Raw genomic sequence first — 18,617 nt, forward strand, 5'->3', positions numbered from 1 at the left:
AGAGTAGTTGCTATGGAAAAACAAATCAAATGGTCCCTATGTCAATTGTATGTCATCCCTATGTCTAATTTCCTCAATCATAATGTTGTACTTCATGCTCTTTTCTTATTTTATTCATGTTGGCTCTTTAACTCAACTTCTGTCTTGCTTTGGGATTAGATTATTGTGGGAACCTCTACTTGAGTGAAGTATTCTAGATGATGTGTATCGTCCTCAGCTGATCTTCTCATGACACTACAAGACATAACACTCAGCTTCTTTTTTTGTTGTTCTTTTTTTATTTATTTTACCCCTTTTTCTCCCCAATTTCATGGTATCCAATTGTTTAGTAGCTCCTATCTTGTCTCATCGCTACAACTCCCGTACGGGCTCGGGAGAGACGAAGGTTGAAAGTCATGCGTCCTCCGATACACAACCCAACCAAGCCGCACTGCTTCTTAACACAGCGCCATCCAGCGCCACACCGTGCACCTGGAAACCTTGGTTAGCGCGCACTGCGCCCGGCCCACCACAGGAGTCGCTGGTGCGCATTGAGACAAAGATTTCCCTACCGGCCAAACCCTCCCTAACCCGGACAACGCTAGGCCAATTGTGCGTCGCCCCACGGACCTCCCGGTCGCGGCCGGTTACGACAGAGCCTGGGCGCGAATCCAGCGCCCTTAACCACTGCGCCACCCGGGAGGCCCTACACTCAGCTTTTACACATACACAACAAGGCCGAGAGGTCACAAGCCTTTGAAATCTTTAGTGGACCATCAGAAAACATAAACAAACCCAGCTAAACATTTTGATGACCAATGATTAACAACTGACAAAAGCACTTGTGTCTAAGTCAGGGATGGGCAAATAGAGGCCCGTTTTTGTAGGCCCATGGACCAACCTAAAAAATATATATATTTTAAACTCAGTCGGGGTCTCAACTTACTGTTGAGAGTGAGTAGAATCGTAGAAATCACCACGTTTCGATTTCGGCGCGCATCATTTGATGTCAGTCAGTCACTGACAGTCACTCATTTAGCCCATGTCATCTAAAAACTATTAGATTGGTAAATTAGTCTAGCCAGTTATCTAAACTAGTAGTAATCATGGTCGAATTACAGACCCGGGGATCCCCCATTGATGGTATTAGTCACTCTCACTCTGATATTATATTAAAAACGGCAAATATTTGTCTCCACCCTATGGCAAAAAATGTCACTTAGGACCCTAACAAAATGTCACTAAGGGCCCCAACAAAATGTCACTTAGGGCACCCAAAAGGCTGGATGTGGATGTGGGTACGCAGAACTGCGAGCCACTGCGACCCCTCACGTTGAGTTCAGATTTTTGGTGGCCCCCACCCCAATCAAAGTTGCCCATCCCTGGTCAAAGTTTATCAACTGGCCACTAGTTCAACTTTTATGTCAAAAAATAAAAGACGAAAAGTAATTTATTGAACTTGACCTGTTTTTAACTGTTATATAGATATATCACTTTTGGATGTCTGTTTCTTTAAAAAATGTTATTGAACCTCAGGGAATCTGTTTGATGCGGTCAACATTTTGAACTCGATTCAACACAACCCTTCTCAGCAACAGCCTCTTCAATACAGTGACATGCTGTACGCTTAATGGTGTCTGCCAATCTATGCTACGGTTTGAGTCATAAAACGCTTCTCTAACGCTTCGTTAAATCAGGGTAGTTGCTATGGAAAAATAAAAAATAACCTTCAGTATGTCTGTATGTCAACTCTATTACCTCACACCTCTTCTCTTCTTCTGCCTAACACACAGGGCCGGACTACCGCATTTGAGGCCCCGGGCCACCGTCCTCCAGGGGAAATGAGTTCAAGAGAGAAAAATGTGCAGTTTTATAATACTATTCTACACATTTTGTCATGAGTCTGAGAGAACATTTAGCAGATGTACAGCTAATTTACAGCAATTCTACACATTTTGCTATCATATGCTATCTGGGGGAAATGAGGAACACACACCCTATTCTTTTGTAGTCCAGGGCCTGTGTGTGAGCAGGGACAGATTACCGAACGGGCATGCAGGGTACATATTTTGCTAACATATACTATGTGGGGGTCCCCAACCTCCAGGGGTGCCCAATCCCCCCAAAAGAAAAAGGTTGGTGGGCCCCAGACCTGGAGGTCGAGGGGCCCCCAAATACCAGATGATTGGGTCAGGAGGTCTACATGATGGTCACACCTTTTCCTCTACTCCTAGAGAGAAGCTCTAGCAGTCTGATAAACCAGAGTTGGGGTGGATGGGTTAGACTCTATCCCTGTGATGTTGGTCATGTGGATCTGGTGTAGAAAGCTTATGTCATAGGCACTGTCAATAGGGTGACACTGAACAGACTGAAATAGATAACGGAGGTAGAGTTGATACGGGTACCATGGCAATGATGTTGTTTTGGGCCTTATGAGAACATCAACATGAGCTCTACACATGGCCGAACAGTCAGTCATGGAATATGTGCCTTATTGTGTTGTTAAGGTAATACTTGAAGCTAGTTCATGCATGGTCATTCAGACCTAATATATCCATATGATAAGGTCGGTATGAATGCCTGGCCAACTGAAACGTGTTGTACTGAACACTCTGGGAACACATTCTCTCTTGTTGTGTTGGGCGTTTGGCCAAGTTGAGGCCTCTCTCTACAAGTTGCGTCGCTCCACAGTGAGGGCTTGTGTGTTCTCGTCTGCAACCAGCTAGCCACACAGTGTAAACTACCTCTAGGGCCGGCACACTCCAGACCATAACCACAGGCAGAGTGACTGTGGTTTTGTCGGTCAGGGAAAGTGTAGGGGTCCTCACAAACACAAACACTCCGGAGTACTCTAGCCAGAATAAAAACACATACATATGTACATGTACAGTACACCCCAAAACACTCACCTCAGATTAAAAAGCATAGTTTAGGGTCATAATAGTATTTTTTATGCAAGCTTAACTATATGAAATGGTGGAAAACCTAAAATGGAGGCCCTGGCTGAGGTTTTGGAGGGACATGACCATACAGAGCAGTAATTATATGTGCCGTAATGTCCTGGGGATCATAATGTGTGCGGAGACACATACGCTTCTTGTTATAAAAAAAAAGAAGCTTTCCACAAACCATAACCAGAAAACACAGGCTTGATTGTAAACGCACACAGCAAGAACACGGTCGAAAGACCACACCATTAGCATTATTGTGAGACCATCGCAGAGATGGCTCCAGCAACAGTTCAGGATTCTGGATATGTAATTACCATAGAATCAAGTGGTATTATTCTAGAGACCACATGGGTGTACAGTGAGCTTTCATAGTGAATGTACCTCCATGCTGGAGACAAGCTGTTTAGTACAGTTTAGTTGGTATAAAAGAACAATCCACTAATCCTATAACCCCATCATGTCACGAATCTCGACGAAGATGGTGCCTCTTCCTGTTCGGGCGGCGCCCGGTGGTCATCGTCGCCGGCCTATTAGCTGCCATCGATTCACATTGCCTGGCTCCCTACGTCGCTACAGACTGCAGAGGCTCTATTTACCCACGTCTTCCGGCACTATGGGGTTCCAGAGGACATCGTATCTGATCGGGGTCCCCAGTTCACGTCCCGGGTTTGGAAGGCGTTTATGGAGCGTCTGGGGGTCTCGGTCAGCCTTACCTCTGGTTATCACCCTGAAAGTAATGGGCAGGTGGAGAGAGTAAACCAGGAAGTGGGTAGGTTTCTGAGGTCGTATTGCCAGGACCGGCCAGGAGAATGGGCGAGGTACGTCCCGTGGGCAGAGTTGGCCCAGACCTCACTTCGTCATTCATCTACGAATATGTCGCCATTCAAATGCGTACTGGGCTGCCAGCCGGTCCTGGCTCCGTGGCATCAGAGTCAGACCGAAGCTCCTGCGGTGGGGGATTGGGTACAGCGCTCTAGCGAGACCTGGCGGGCAGGATTCCAGGATTCTCTCAGGCAGGCCAGTGAATGGCAAAAGAGAAACGCAGAAACTGCAGTACCTCATGGACTGGGAGGGGTACGGTCCAGAGGAGAGGTGCTGGGTACCGGGGAGGGACATTTTAGATCCTTCCCTCTTGAGGGATTTCCACCGCCTCCAGCCGGATCGCCCCACGCCTCGTCCTCCGGGTCGTCCTCGAGGCCGGGGTCGGCGCGCTGCGGGAGCCACGCATCAGGGGGGGGGGGTACTATCACGGATTTCGCCGAAGATGGTGCCTCTTCCTGTTCGGGCGGCGGTCGTCGTCACCGGCCTATTAGCTGCCATCGATTCCCTTTCCATTTGTTTCTGTTTATTGGGTTTAATTGGGTACACCTGTTTTGAGTTAGTGTTTGTTTGTAGGGTATTTAAGGGCACTAGGCCTGCTGGGTATTTGTGCGGGCTTGTTCTCTGTTATTTGGTTTTGGTGTATTAGTGAGATCTATATTTTTCCGGACAGTTTTAGTCCTTTGTATTTTGGACGGGTTATTTCATGCGCCCTTGTGTTTCGCATGTCCGTGTCTCCACTGTCTTTGGAATAATATATCCACGTACGGAATTACCTGCTTTCTGCGCTTGACTCCTCCACTCACCATTCATAGAAGTCAGTAACACATCATTATAACCGAATCCTCAGCTGTAGATTCATATTTACCATAATTATCCTCAATAAATACTGTAACATCCTGACATACAGGTCTTGAATATTGAAACGATAAATGACTACATCATTTGAGAATTTCACAATTACACAATTTGTGTTTTGACTTTCTAGACATCCTGATAACCATGACCATTGAAACATTCACAGGAATGTTGATTGTTCTGGTGTTGTAGTATGAATCATCATCAGAGGCTTGTTTGTTCAGAACTACCCCTTCCTTTGCTCTTCCTGTCATATACCCTGTAGTGAAATCACCTCTCCTACTACAATAGGGTGGTGGCATTTACAACAGGAAGTTCCCTATAGTCTGAAGGTCTCGGTGAGTCACCCTGTGCTGCCCTGGACCCCACAATTATATTGTTATACTACTCCTTGAATCACTTCACACATGATGCCATGATCATGATACTCGTCCAAGTCATTGGATGAAAGTTAGAAAAGGGCCTTGGCGCGTGACAGTGAAGCGATATGAGTCTGTAAAGTGTCAAGGTTGTTTGTGTACAAGACACCAGTCACACCTCAACACATCACCCTCCTCATGATGTCACACTTCACATGTAAATGTACGTCATTCTATGAACAAAAGTGGACTTCATCATAAAGAATGTGTATGGTACTTTCTAAACACAAGTGACCGTCGCACAAGGCCGGACGTCAAGCACAGACAAAGAACATCTTAGCGTACTTACACAAACGCACTGGATGGATAGCAAGTGACGACAATAATATAGCTACCATGACCACCGCCAATTTGAGCTAGACACTGCAGATTGCAGTCTTTCAATATTCCTCGAAAATGTCCTCTGCCAGCCTGTCCCACATCGTATCTATTTTTCCATCATTTCCACCACAACAACGTCAATCTAATTTCCTCAATCATGATTTTGATCTCCATGCTCTTTTCCTTCATGCTGTCACTTTCACTCAACTTCTCTGTCCTTTTCAGCAGCCCAGAGTATTGTGGGAACCTCTAGTGAATTATTCTAGATGATGTGTATCGTCCTCGGCTGATTTTCTCATGACACTACCAGACATAAAACTCAGCTTTTCATCCATGTTTGTTTTCCTCTGGGTTCTTCCAACATACACAACAAGGCCAAGAGGTCACAAGCCTTTTAAATCTTTAGTGGACCATCAGAATACAAAAAACCCCAGCTAAACACTTTGACCAATGACAAACAACTGGCAACAACACTTGTGTCTAAGTTCATCAACTGGCCACTAATTCAACCTTTATGGCAAAAGATAAAAAGACCAAAAGAGAGTAATAATGTTATCTTGACCTGCTTCTATGGTCCTCAAATGACGTTTGGTTTTTCTATGGGCACTTCACTTTTGTTTACGAAATCAATCCTCCTCCTTATGATCATCCAAGTCTAGAAAAGCCATGCCTGTTTTATGACCACACTGTAGTCTGTGCACTGTGCACATCTGGATCTGCTACACTGGCGGTGGCAAATTCAAAAACACTCTCTGCCTCTCGTACTTCCTCAATTTTGCCGTCTGTCAATCATTACCCAATTAATCATCGGCCGTAGAGCAGCACTAGTACAGTATTCCAATAATGTTTTGTTCTGTATTTTCTCACTAAGGGAAACGGCCGAGCAGAATGTACTCTAACAAAAGGAAATGCTGAACTGATGTGGACAGCAAAAAATTGCTTGGTCATCTAAAAAAAACTTCCATCACACATCCACATAAACACAGACGGGCACATACAGAGACCTACAGTGACTTCATTGAGGCCTCACATGCCCTCCCCCACAACAAGCGTGTGCACTCACACTTTCCATCTCTAGCCACTATCCTCTTTCCCTTGGCTGAATCCCATGCATATTGCGTACTACTGTAGTCCCAAATGTTAGCTGCAGTCCCCTCTCCAGCGGCAGGGTGTGGTGTCAAACCCCCTCTGCCTTGGCTAACACGAAGGCTAACGGAACCATGGTCTCAACAGGACCCACAGCGGTCCTGATAGGTTACAGTAACACAGATTTGGATGTTACAGTATACCTTAGTTGAAGTATTTCTCCAGTAGAGGTATGATCATTCCTAATATATAGGTTTCGGTACAATGCAAAACGTTTAGAAAGACTAAAGACAACCCAAGGAATAAACAAAGATTTTCCACATTTAGTGTAACATGTACATTCATACACACCGATCCTTCAGTATCCCGTGGTTGAGTATCTGATTCAGTGTCTTCTTCAATAACACATGGTTCAAGCACCAGACATTTCATGCCATGGACATTCGCTTTAAATGCCCAATGAAGTCGTTTTTATATCAATATCACATTTCTTGGTAACAATTAAGTACCTTACTGGAATAGATTTCCATTCAAATGGGCAAAAATTGCATTTTTAGCAAAAAAAAATATATCTCTCAAGTAAAAAAATTGCTAAGATTGTCTGGGAATGGTCTGAGTGGGAAGGGAGAAACTGAAAACTAGCTGTTATTGGCAGAGAGGTTTGGAACACTGTTTGTTATTCGTCTATTAACCAATTTACCCCATGTCACCATGGAACACCAAAACTCCCTCCCATGCAAATCTGCTGATTATAAGGTCCTGTGTATATTGTATTTTCAACCAGCTCACATTTGTTCATACTTTTACAGTGTTAGCTTCATCAGCTGTTGTATTATATGATACAAAACACAGGAAAAACTGAATTTTGACTGCACTGGGCCTTTACATTGTTTTTTACTTCACAGTTCTATGAAACTGAGAGCAAATTACGATAACAGACTACGACCATGCAGCATCTGCTTTCGATTAAGACAACCCTTCTAATGTAACTAGCTGGCCAGTTTATTTGCAGTCAGTGAGATAGGCTCGAGGTGAACCCATTTGGGTAGCTGTTGGTATATCTTTTCTCTGTTGTTGTTGTTGTTCGTCTTCTTTAAATTTACAGGATGAGTTCTGGGCATCATTTCCTGTTTGGGGAGTAATAATGGTGTCCCATCTGGGCATTTATTTACCTCATGTACCTCCCTAAATATAAAAAGCCTGCAGAGTATGTGGTTAGGTCATTATGCACAATGCATGAAGAAACATAGACCTAAACACGTGCAGGCAGATGTGCATCTAGATACTCGTCCCTCTGTATTATGGCTGAATGACTGCACATTAGAAAGGTTCTGTGACATGCTAGCAAAAATAACTCAATGGGACAGTATAACCAGGGGTAGAACTAAGAGGGGGATGTGTATCATAAGGTATTTGTCTCTTTCTTTCTCTATCTCTACTACCTCTCTGTTTTTCCAGGAAGTTCAGTCTGGGCCAGTAAATTCCTCTCAGTTAAACCCAATTGATTTACTGGCCTGCCTCTGGCCTTCAGTGCGCTGCCTTTGGAGGGCGAGGAGGAAATCTGCTCCTTATTAATGTGATCCTTTATCGCAGCGTTTTCTTCACAGAACCAAAATATCTCCCTTTCCAGATGGGCCTGGTTCTGAACATTTGGAAGTTAAAGACCAAACTCATTTTTTTTTCTCACTTTAGAACTTGAGCCACGTGTGCTACCCTGAAGGTGAACCCTTCAAAATGTTCCTATGCTTTGTCTTTGAGACTGTGCTTTCACAGCAGTGGTGCTGTGACCTATTTTGAGACCTATAGGTGGCAGCCATGTGGGCATTATGCATGCCAAATGTAAAGATATGGTAAAACAAATGTTTTGTGTCACACCTGCAGGTCTGCTCGACAGAACAGGAAAGCAGGGGGCAACTGGAGACAAGGGCCAGATGCACACCACCGCCACCACACAGGATGTCCTGGGCAAATAACACGGGGGGCAGGCGAGGAAGGAGAGGGGCCAGGAGCATCCCTTCCTCTTTGGGTATGATCTTCGCCAATCAAGGAAATGGCAAATGAATGTAACATTTTATTTTTCTGTGTGCAAAGTGGGAACTAGAGATCTGAACTGATGTAAAAAAAAAAAATGTAAAAGTTGGAGTGGAAATTCGGTGTTCTCTAATGGTAGCCATCACAACTAATAACTATAAATTGCTATAGCTGTGAGTATGTAGTCAGTCATTTCATTGTAGTTAACACACTGTAAAAGTAAGTGTTAATTCTTCTTCCTTTCCTTCAGCACTTCTCCAAAAGCATCCTTTAAATGGGGTCATCTTGATCATACGGGTCATTCTACCATTTAAAAAAGATGGCTCAATATTGACTCTACTAACTCATGTGCTCGCTCACTTCTTATAAAACACAGGGGCCAAGCTGTCTCTTGACCCAAATAGTTTATTTGTTCTGCTCTGTTTATCTGATAAAGAACATGAGCTGGCGCACACGCAGAATAATAGTTTGTGGGGAGGTGCTGACTAACGGTGAATAAACTATAAACTATCAAAATAAAGAAAGTCGCACAGTCCATGTATAATCTCCCAGGATTTTAATGGGTATTTACCAACATTTCGGCATCCCTGTGCCTTCCTCATGGTGAGGAAGGACCCCGAGGAAGGCACGGTGATGCCAAAACGATGGTAAATACCCATTAAATTGCTGGGAGATTATACACGGAGTGTGCGACTTTCTTTATTTTGATAGTTTACTTCTCTGTTTATCTGCCATGGTGCAAAAAGAAAACAAAGTTAAAACATCCCAGTCTCCCAAACCCCCACAAGTCCACATTCTCCTAGCTCTTCCCCTCGCTCATCGCTGTGGAGCGCAGGGAGACAGAACTAGGACAAACAATAGGAAGCGGATAGGAAACATCTTGCCTGTAAACCCAGGTCTGCATCCCAACCTTCCCTTCCTCTGACAAGTAAACACAACTGAGGAGGGATTCTGGCGGGTAAAATAAAAACGATCCTCTACCAACACCATCATACCCATCCTGGCATTGCTGTACCCAGAGTTTCCAAGAGCAAGTCCATTGGGATGCTAACATAGACTGGTGCTTTGAATAACGATGATGTTGACGGGGGATACTCTCTCATTCTGCATTTCTCTGTGACTAACTCTCCCTTTTATTACCTAACCTGAATAATGGAAATGTTTGTGAGGGGAGGGGATCTCATAAAACGCATGATGGAGAGCCATGGAATCACTGCTCCACACAGCTGGTGGACGACTGGTTTGGCTGTAGGTCGGGAACTGGGAAAAACATCAAGTGGGGCTCTACCAATACATGTCAATGGGGGTGCCAAGCATGACATAACAGTTATTTATTTTAACATTCAGAATTCACATTATATTGTAAATATGACATCTTGTCCAACAGTTGAGAATATAAATGGCTCTTGCTTCATTTACATAAATGACCTCACACCAGCTGCTGAAAGCGACGAAGAGTGGAAAAAGCACAACCATTTTCTCGAGACGGCCTGAGAAAGCAATGAGACATTAAAGGGGATATATTTCCTCCCTCTACAGCTCAGGTTTCTGTTTGTTACAGCCTTCCTCTATAAACACCGCATGAAACGAGAGGCACCAGAACAGGCCCCCAAATCTTAATTACACATGTCTCCACCATGCCTCCACAATACCACCCTTCCTACCCAACTTCACCCACCCATCCAAACAACCATCAACACAAGCAGCTCCAAAGACACTTATCACAGTACAAGTACTTTATGGTCACTCCATTAACCCCTTCCAGTCCCCTCCTCCTCGATCCTCTATCCAAACCAGTTGTTCTTTATGAAGGTTTTTTTGAGCCCGAGCCTATAGTAACTGTCCATGTCCCACAGCAGAACCGGTCCAAACCCACGTCTCGCATGGCTCCAGTCGTATCTGCTCCAAATGATCTGCACGGCTGCAGAGCATATGGGGTTGAGAGACTTATACAAACATGTGGCAGGAATATTACATCTCTGTCACCTTCTTTTGAACGTGCCATTGCTCTCTGCTGTTTTCCATTACGATGATTTATCTGCACAAAAGACTGAAAAGACGAGATTGACCAATCATCAAATCATTCAAGTATTCATTTTAATATTGACAATCACTTTGGCTGGGGGAAAAAATCCCTAGGAGGTTTATCAATTGGGAGATTGCTTTGTAGAATTGACAACATTACATTTGCCAGACTACGATGTCAAAAAAACTCGTAAGAACCTCTCACACCCTCTGAACAGTATAACCATTAATCCACCTTCTATATAAACAATGTTCTGAGTCCATAAAGTGACATGTTTGGATAGAAAACAAGCAAGGATCCACAACTACGATCTCAACTCAATAACAACACACAAATTGTCTGTGACCTGGTATAAACCTTTCATGAAAAGCCATGGCTTTCAAAAGAAAACCCATAGAGACCGGGTGTACTATGTGGCGTTACAATAAACCTTTATAAACAGAGGGTGTCTGCCATTTGGAAGACAAAATGAACATGAAGCTAATATACTGTAACTACATTTACCTCATCTCTACTCGTTCTATTTCTACCTCGGCTCTGGTGTGTCTGGCCAGTGTCATCCCAAACCAAAACATGTCCGATGGCTCACCAGACCTCCATACTTCACCTCGTGGATGGAGAAACAGATGGTTGTAGAAGGCCAGTCAGAGGAGAGCAATGCATAAACTCCAGCTGTTTGGTTTAAGAGAGGAATCTGTAGTTAGACCACAGACAGAAAAGAGATCCCCAAATCTGCATACAGTACTCACTGACGGCAGTAACAGTCTGTAGACGAACAGACACATATCCAAGAGGTGTACTGTAGATGTGCAGAGCAGTATGTATGGACATTAGACAGAAAAATCCACACGGAATCTCGATTTACCCACTGGGCACACGCTGGTTCAATTAATGATGTTTCCACATTATTTCAATTAAATTACATTGAACTAACTTGGAATAGATGTTGAATTGACGTCTGTGCCCAGTGGATATCTACTTTGGTAAAGAGGTCAGCTGACTACAGACTGATATCAATGTGCTTTCCTGAGGATTTTGGTGAGCTGTCTTGGAGAGCACAGTAGATGGGAGTTTAGGTGCTGTCAGGTCCAGGTGGCAGCGGCTTACTGTGTAAATCACATATCCTATCTTTCCTTTCCAGGTGTTGAGTGCTAAAGTGTTTCTATCTGCAACAGCACCAGGTTCTCCCAAGAGCCTCCAATCGCAAGTTCTCTTTGGGTACTGCACTAGAGGATTTTAGACCAGGTTGCAGTCCTAAGGTAAAGCTGGGTGAAAACAGACATATACCTTACCTTTAAAACAATAAGAAATAGCCATAGAAAGAGTATATGTGTCATCCAAAGAGGAAATGTGCCACACATAGATATGAAAACCACTGGGTGTGTCAGATCCACCAGAGGACTCACTATGATGGTCCCATTTGGTATGTTTTCAACTTGAAGTGTTGAAAGTTGACTCAGTCACTCAGACCGTGTCACAATGTGTCGCACACTGCTAGAGGTGACAGCCACCTCATCCCCACGCTTCGTTGCCATTGGTCATGAATCTTGCCTTGCCACAACATAGGCCTCCAGGTCAATTAAGATCTTGGAATACCCAAGAGGTGCTTAATAAAATGAAAAGACAACAGAGGCGGAGGCTGGCCGTTTGGCGTAAGGAAACAACAGCAGACCTACTCCCAACCGACCTACTCCCACTGACTTCCTCTGCTCTACATTCTCTAATGGAGGACATACTGCCTGCACATCAAAGGTTTGTGTGTCACAGATAGCAGGACAGCAGCCTTAGACAAGAGCTGTCCTAGTTATGACTAGTCAATAAACCAAGCTGGAGGCCCAGAAATGAGTGTGTTCTATCCCACATCTCTATTATGAGTTGAGTTCTACTGTTTTGTCATTACAGTCATTATACCATACCTAGATATTTAAGAGTAAGTCTTGAAAAAACAAACACCTAGGCCTAGTTAAGATACAGTAACATTAATGCACCTATATTCTTTATTGCTAATATAATTACAGTTACTATACTCGATGTGATGAAAATAAACATCAGTAATAAAGATGAAAAACGTGATATATTTGTAACAATATGCAGGTTGAGGTTCACATGAGTGAGGCACTTTTGCGTGGATGACATCTTGCAGTCCTCCTGACTTCAGATGGAGGGGGGCAGGCAAGTGGAAGCATCTTTGAAACGACTTGAACCCTAAACCTAAACAACTGCAAGCCTGAACAAACAATACACATTAAGATGGCACTCTACGATAGCCAGATCATGTTTTGCATATCAAGACTGTAGACTAATCCTCCTAGAAAAATATGAATTGACCCAGTTTAGTTATGAAGATTTAGGATATGGCTATGCCCCAGAAAACACTCATTACAAGAAATACTCACAAAAACAGCATTCCAAATACAAATGTTCAGTATTCACGTTTTATTTTCTATCCACTGATATATATGGTAATATGCAGGCATGTCAGGATGTACTACTTACTGTATGTGCTGTACTTCAGAGAAAAGAGCAAGACAACAGTATGGGAGAGAATCAAATAAAAAAACATACAGATCTAAATATGGCCGTTACAGTTTGAATAATCTGCGAATAATCAGGCATAATCATTTTACAATGGAGACTTTATCGTTTGTTTTCTAAACGCATACGTTTTCTGCACTCACCTGGGTGAAAAGCATTTGTTGTTAATCCACTGTATTTGCGGCGATAGTCTATTTACGCGACGAAAAATCTCCAAGTAAACTACCTCACGATATTATAACAAATTTCCAGCGGTGGAAAATGATTTCCAGATGAAGTCAGTGAAGAAAGAGCAGTTGTATAACTTCACAATTTCAGTGCATTGGTTTCTGCCGCATCCATCGGGGGGAGGGTCTGTTAGTCGCAGATTGTGGATTGAGAGGAGAGGCAAGTAGCGAATTGAAAAATTAACAGGAAAGAAGAACGAGAGAGAGATAGAGAGAGAGAGGGGGGGACGGGACGGAGAGAGTGAGATATATAATTATAGAATAGTAAACCTTTGATTACAATTAGACTTTTCACAATAAACAAAAACTAAATTGTCAAATTGATGTATTATCTTGTCGGAGGCCTGAAGTATATGGTTGATACAGTTTAAATGGGATTGAACTAATAGGTGATGACGTCAAAGTGCACGTTTTTATCAACTCTTTGTCATACATGATCGCTATCCATTACAGTAGCCTAGTTTAAGATCTGAAGAAGTGGATGGGGAGATATGGTCAGGAATTTGTGGTTCAGATTGTAAGAAATAAGGACCAATTGACAATGATTACTTGATGGAAAACAGAAGAACCCATTGCATGCTAGATTAGGCCTTCAGTGCAGGTAGACATACCTAGTGCATCAGTGACATCATGTAGATGCAATGTTGGATGAAGGCATCTTTAAATCATTTTTCACCCCTGCCAGAACCAATAATTCAACATAGACTGGCAGAAAATGTGAAATATCTTTCCTCTTGGGCCCCCCCACCCCCCAGACACTGGACACATGTTTTATTGACATTGGGTATTTCTGGCTCACAATATATATTGTGACTGCTGTGATAACTGTGTGTCTGGGTGGTTTATAGGGACTGTAAGGCAGCAAGAGAAGAGTTTCCTGGTAAACAGTAGGCTGGTGATGATAACTGGGGACTTCAGGACGTGTGTTTTTCCTGCCTGCTGAGTGTTTACACAGATAAACAGCACTGCATGGTGGGTTACTGGCGCACACATCCTTGTCATGAGGAAACCAAGAGCCCACAGAAAACATAAAATGGTTTCCTGTAGGCTTGACTGCCCTACCAGGGTCCTCTGAGACAAAGCCTGACTGGACTCCTGTAGGATGGAACTAATCATGTCCACCTGCCTGTCATGCACTAATTGAGCCTGGGGACGCAGTTAGAGTGGAACTGTAGCCTATGTCTCTACACAAACTCAAAAGCAAAGTTAAAATCAATTGAGCTGCAGAAAATCATGGAATAAGACTAATTACATATTATGTAAAGATGTGCTTGACCCTGGCCCATCTGTTGATTTGCAGATTGCTCTCTCTCTCTATCTCATATGACCCCTGGTGGATTATGAAAGCTTTTCTCATGTGGCAAGCTGCTGCTTTAGAATATAAACATATTGTGATAAAATACGATATTGATTATGAATCATTGACATTTTCAAAGCATGATAAGTAAAACAATTACAATGTCTAGATAGCTTCCCATAGGCTCCATAATTATAAGAAACGTGTAAAAAATGTTACAAACCGGATGGGTATATGTTGGAAAGGTTGGGGAAACAGCTGTTGATGAAAACGTTATCACAATGCAATTTTCTCTGGGGCCCCAACATGGGGATTCTCCATTGGGACCCTAGGAGGCAGGTTTGCAAGAACAAGGGGGCAGGTAGGCCAACTGTCAGAACTGTGGCAGGCTAATCAAGAGTCCACTATTGGAAGGATATAGAGCACATTTGTTTCAAATTACTGTAGTTTCAACACAGGAGGTTTGTGGTACCTTGATTGGAGCAGAATAGGTGGAATGGTATCAAACACATGGTTTCCATGTGTTTCATGCCATTACATTAGGTCCATTCCAGCCGTTATTATGATCCGTCCTTCCCTCAACAGCCTTCTGCGACTTTCACGTATGTATTGGGTAAGGGTTGGTATTGGAATGACAATGGCAATGTTCAGTTTGGCTCGCAAGTACAACATTTAGCAATTAAGGATTATTTGCAAATTCAAAACCACTTCTAATCAACTAAAACTGAAAACAAGTTCAGAACGTTGCAGATTGTGCTCGTTCGAGGGTGTAATCATTTGTCCAAACCAGTGGAGACTGCTGAGGGAAGGACGGCTCATAATAATGTCTGGAAGGAAGTAAATACAATGGCATCAAACACATGGAAACCATGTGTTTGATGTATTTGATACCATTCCACTAATTCCAGTCCAACCATTACCACGAGACTGTCCTCCCCAATTAAGGTGCCACCAACGTGCCACCAAACGAGAGTTACAATTGGACAAATTCCACTAGGTCCCTCCCCGTTTCGTTCAGTTTGCTTCTGTTTAAGAAATGTAAAAAAATACACCCCAGTGTTTAGTCACTTCAAATGAAGGGGGAGATTCCCGGTGTTTGTGTGAGAAGTGTGCATAAGGGCATGAGACAAAGGAATGTGTAGCATTGGGGAAAGTAGGGATATGTGCATTGGTGGAAAAAGTATCCAATTGTCAAACTTGAGCAAAAGTAAAGATACCTTAATAGAAAATGACTCAAGTAAAAGGGAAAGTTATCCAGTAAAATACTACTTGGGTAAAAGTCTAAAAGTATTTGGTTTTAAATATACTTAAGTATCAAAAGTATATGTAATTGCTCAAATATACATTTGTATCAAAAGGTAAATTAAAATGTCAAATTCCTTATATTAAGCAAACCAGACGGCACCATTTTCTTGTTATTTTAATGTACGGATAGCCAGTGACACACTCCAACACTGACATAATTTACAGACGAACCATGTTTGTTTAGTGAGTCCGCCAGATCAGAGGCAGTAGGGTGACCAGGGGTGTTCTCTTGATAAGTGTGTGAATTAGACAATGTTCCTGTCCTGCTAAGCATTCAAAATGTAAAAATGAGTACTTTTGGGTGTCAAGGAAAGTGTATGGAGTAAAAAGTACACTCTTTTCTTTAGGAATGTAGTGAAGTAAAAGTTGTCAAAAATAGTCAAGTAAAGTACAGATACCCCGAAAAACGTCTAAAGTAGTACTTTTAAGTATTTTTACTGAAGTACTTTACACCACAGGATATGTGTTAATTATAGGGGTGCCCATGGGACTGTGGATCAGAAATGGCCAGTGCAGAAGAGGCAGGTTGAGCTTTTCAGGGCTAGAGTAGTGCAGAAGTTATCATATTCTGAGGCAGTGAAGAAAGTAGAGGAAGATGGGTCAAGGGGGAGGGACTGTGAGAGGAGTGGTGTGAGTACTGTAGTAGATCTGTACCAGTACATAGGGATAGGCCAACAAGTGATATACAGTATCAGTTTGGATACACCTACTCTTTCCATTTTTTTTTTAATATATATATTTTTTACTATGTTCTACATTGTAGAATAATAGTGAAGACATCAACACTATGAAATAACACATATGGAATCATGTAGTAATCAAAAAAGTGACAAACTAATCTAAATATATTTGAGATTCTTCAAAATAGCCACTCATTGCCTTGATGACAGCTTTTCACAATCTTGGCATTCTCTCAACCAGCTTCATGAGGTAGTCATCTGGAATGCATTTCAATTAACAGGTGTGCCTTGTTAAAAGCTATTCTGTGGGATTTATTTCCTCCTTTAATGCGTTTGAGTCAATTAGTTGTGTTTTGACAAGGTAGGGCTGGTATACAGAAGATAGCCCTATTTGGTGAAAGTCCATGTCCATATTATGGCAAGAACAGCTCAAATAAGCAAAGTGAAACAACAGTTCATTATTTCTTTAAGTCATGGTCAGTCAATCTGGGAAAATTCCAGTTTCTTCAAGTGCAGTTGCAAAAACCATCTAGCACTATGATGAAACTGGCACTCGTGAGGACTGCCACAGGAAAGAAAGACCCAAAGTTACCTCTGCTGCAGATGATAAATTCATTAGAGTTAACTGCACCTCAGAGATTGCAGCCCAAATAAATGCTTCACAACGTTCTTGTAACAGACACATCTCAACATCAACTGTTCAGAGGAGACTGCATGAAACAGGCCTTCATGGTCGAATTGATGCAAAGAAACCACTTCTAAATGATACCAATAATAAGAAAAGACTTGCTTGGGCCAAGAAACATGAGCAATGGACATTAGACTGGTGGAAATCTGTCCTTTTGGTCTGATGAGTCTAAATTTTATTTTTTTTGTTCCAACAGCCGTGTTTTTGTTAGACACAGACTAGGTGAACGAATGATCTCTGCATGTGTGTTTCCCACCGTGAAGCATGGAGGTGTGATGGTGTTGAGGTGCTTTGCTGGTGACATTGTCAGTTTTTTATTTATTTTTATTTTATTTTTTATTTTACCTTTATTTAACTAGGCAAGTCAGTTAAGAACAAATTCTTATTTCTTATTTTCAATGACGGCCTAGGAACAGTGGGTTAACTGCCTGTTCAGGGGCAGAATGACAGATTTGTACCTTGTCAGCTAGGGGGTTTGAATTTGCAACCTTCCGGTTACTAGTCCAATGCTCTAGCCACTAGGCTACCCTGCCGCCCCAGTGATTTATTTAGAATTCAAGGCACACTTAACCAGCATGGCTACCACAGCATTCTGCAGTGATACTCAATCCCATCTGGTTTGCGCTTAGTGGGACTATCATTTGTTTTTCAACAGAACAATGACCCAACACACATCCAGGCTGTGTAAGGGCTATTTGACCACAAATAACAAGAGTGATAGAGTGCTGCATCAGATGACCTGGCCTCCACAATCACCGAAACTCAACCCAATTGAGATGGTTTGGGATGAGTTGGACCGCAGAGTAAAGAAAAAGCAGCCAACAAGTGCTCAGCGTATGTGGTAACTGTTGAAAAAGCATTCCAGGTGAAGCTGGTTGAGAGAATGCCAAGGGTGTGCAAAGTTGTCAAGGCAAAGGGTGGCTACTTTGAAGAATCTCAAATATAAAATATATTTTGATTTGTTTAACACTCGTTTGGTTACTGCATGATTCCATATGTGTAATTTCATAGTTTTGATTTCTTCACTATTATTCTATGATGTAGAGAATGCTAAAAATAAAAACCCTTGAATGAGTAGGTGTGTCCAAACTTTCGACTGGTGCTGTATGCTTCAGTAAGATTGGATTTTTTGCATTTATAGCAATGGTTTTCAACTGTACTACAGAAAATTAAGGTTGTGGTGGACGCTACAGAGAGGTATTTGGGTGTATGAGACTTAACGTCAGAAGAGTTACAGGGTGTGTTGTGTGGTGGTGACTATCTATATCTAGGTATGCCTAGATATATTTAAATAGTGGAATAGGGTGGTGAGTCTAGGGTTAGATGGTAGGGTATTTGGTGATTTTTAAAAACATTTTGTATTTACAAGCAAAGTATAAGGGAATTATACTCCAG

General features: G+C 42.5%; 1 protein-coding gene across 3 annotated transcripts in view; it reads right to left on the reverse strand.

Moving 5' to 3' along the window:
• LOC118367474 (platelet endothelial aggregation receptor 1-like) overlaps positions 1 to 13,427 on the reverse strand; it is a 34,869-nt gene extending 21,442 nt beyond the window's left edge. The window contains exons 1-2 of one of the 3 annotated variants that reach the window (XM_035750983.2): positions 13,169 to 13,427; positions 10,995 to 11,162 (exon numbers count right to left, since the gene is read on the reverse strand). In XM_035750983.2, coding sequence (XP_035606876.1) covers positions 10,995 to 11,065 — 71 coding nt within the window. In that variant the 5' untranslated portion in view covers positions 11,066 to 11,162; positions 13,169 to 13,427. The remainder of the gene's footprint in view (positions 1 to 10,994; positions 11,163 to 13,168) is intronic. The other 2 variants (XM_035750984.2, XM_035750985.2) reach the window with 2 other exon arrangements.
• Positions 13,428 to 18,617: the final 5,190 nt, after the last annotated feature.

The sequence above is a fragment of the Oncorhynchus keta genome, chromosome 34 (assembly GCF_023373465.1).
Source record: "Oncorhynchus keta strain PuntledgeMale-10-30-2019 chromosome 34, Oket_V2, whole genome shotgun sequence".
Taxonomy (NCBI): domain Eukaryota; kingdom Metazoa; phylum Chordata; class Actinopteri; order Salmoniformes; family Salmonidae; genus Oncorhynchus; species Oncorhynchus keta.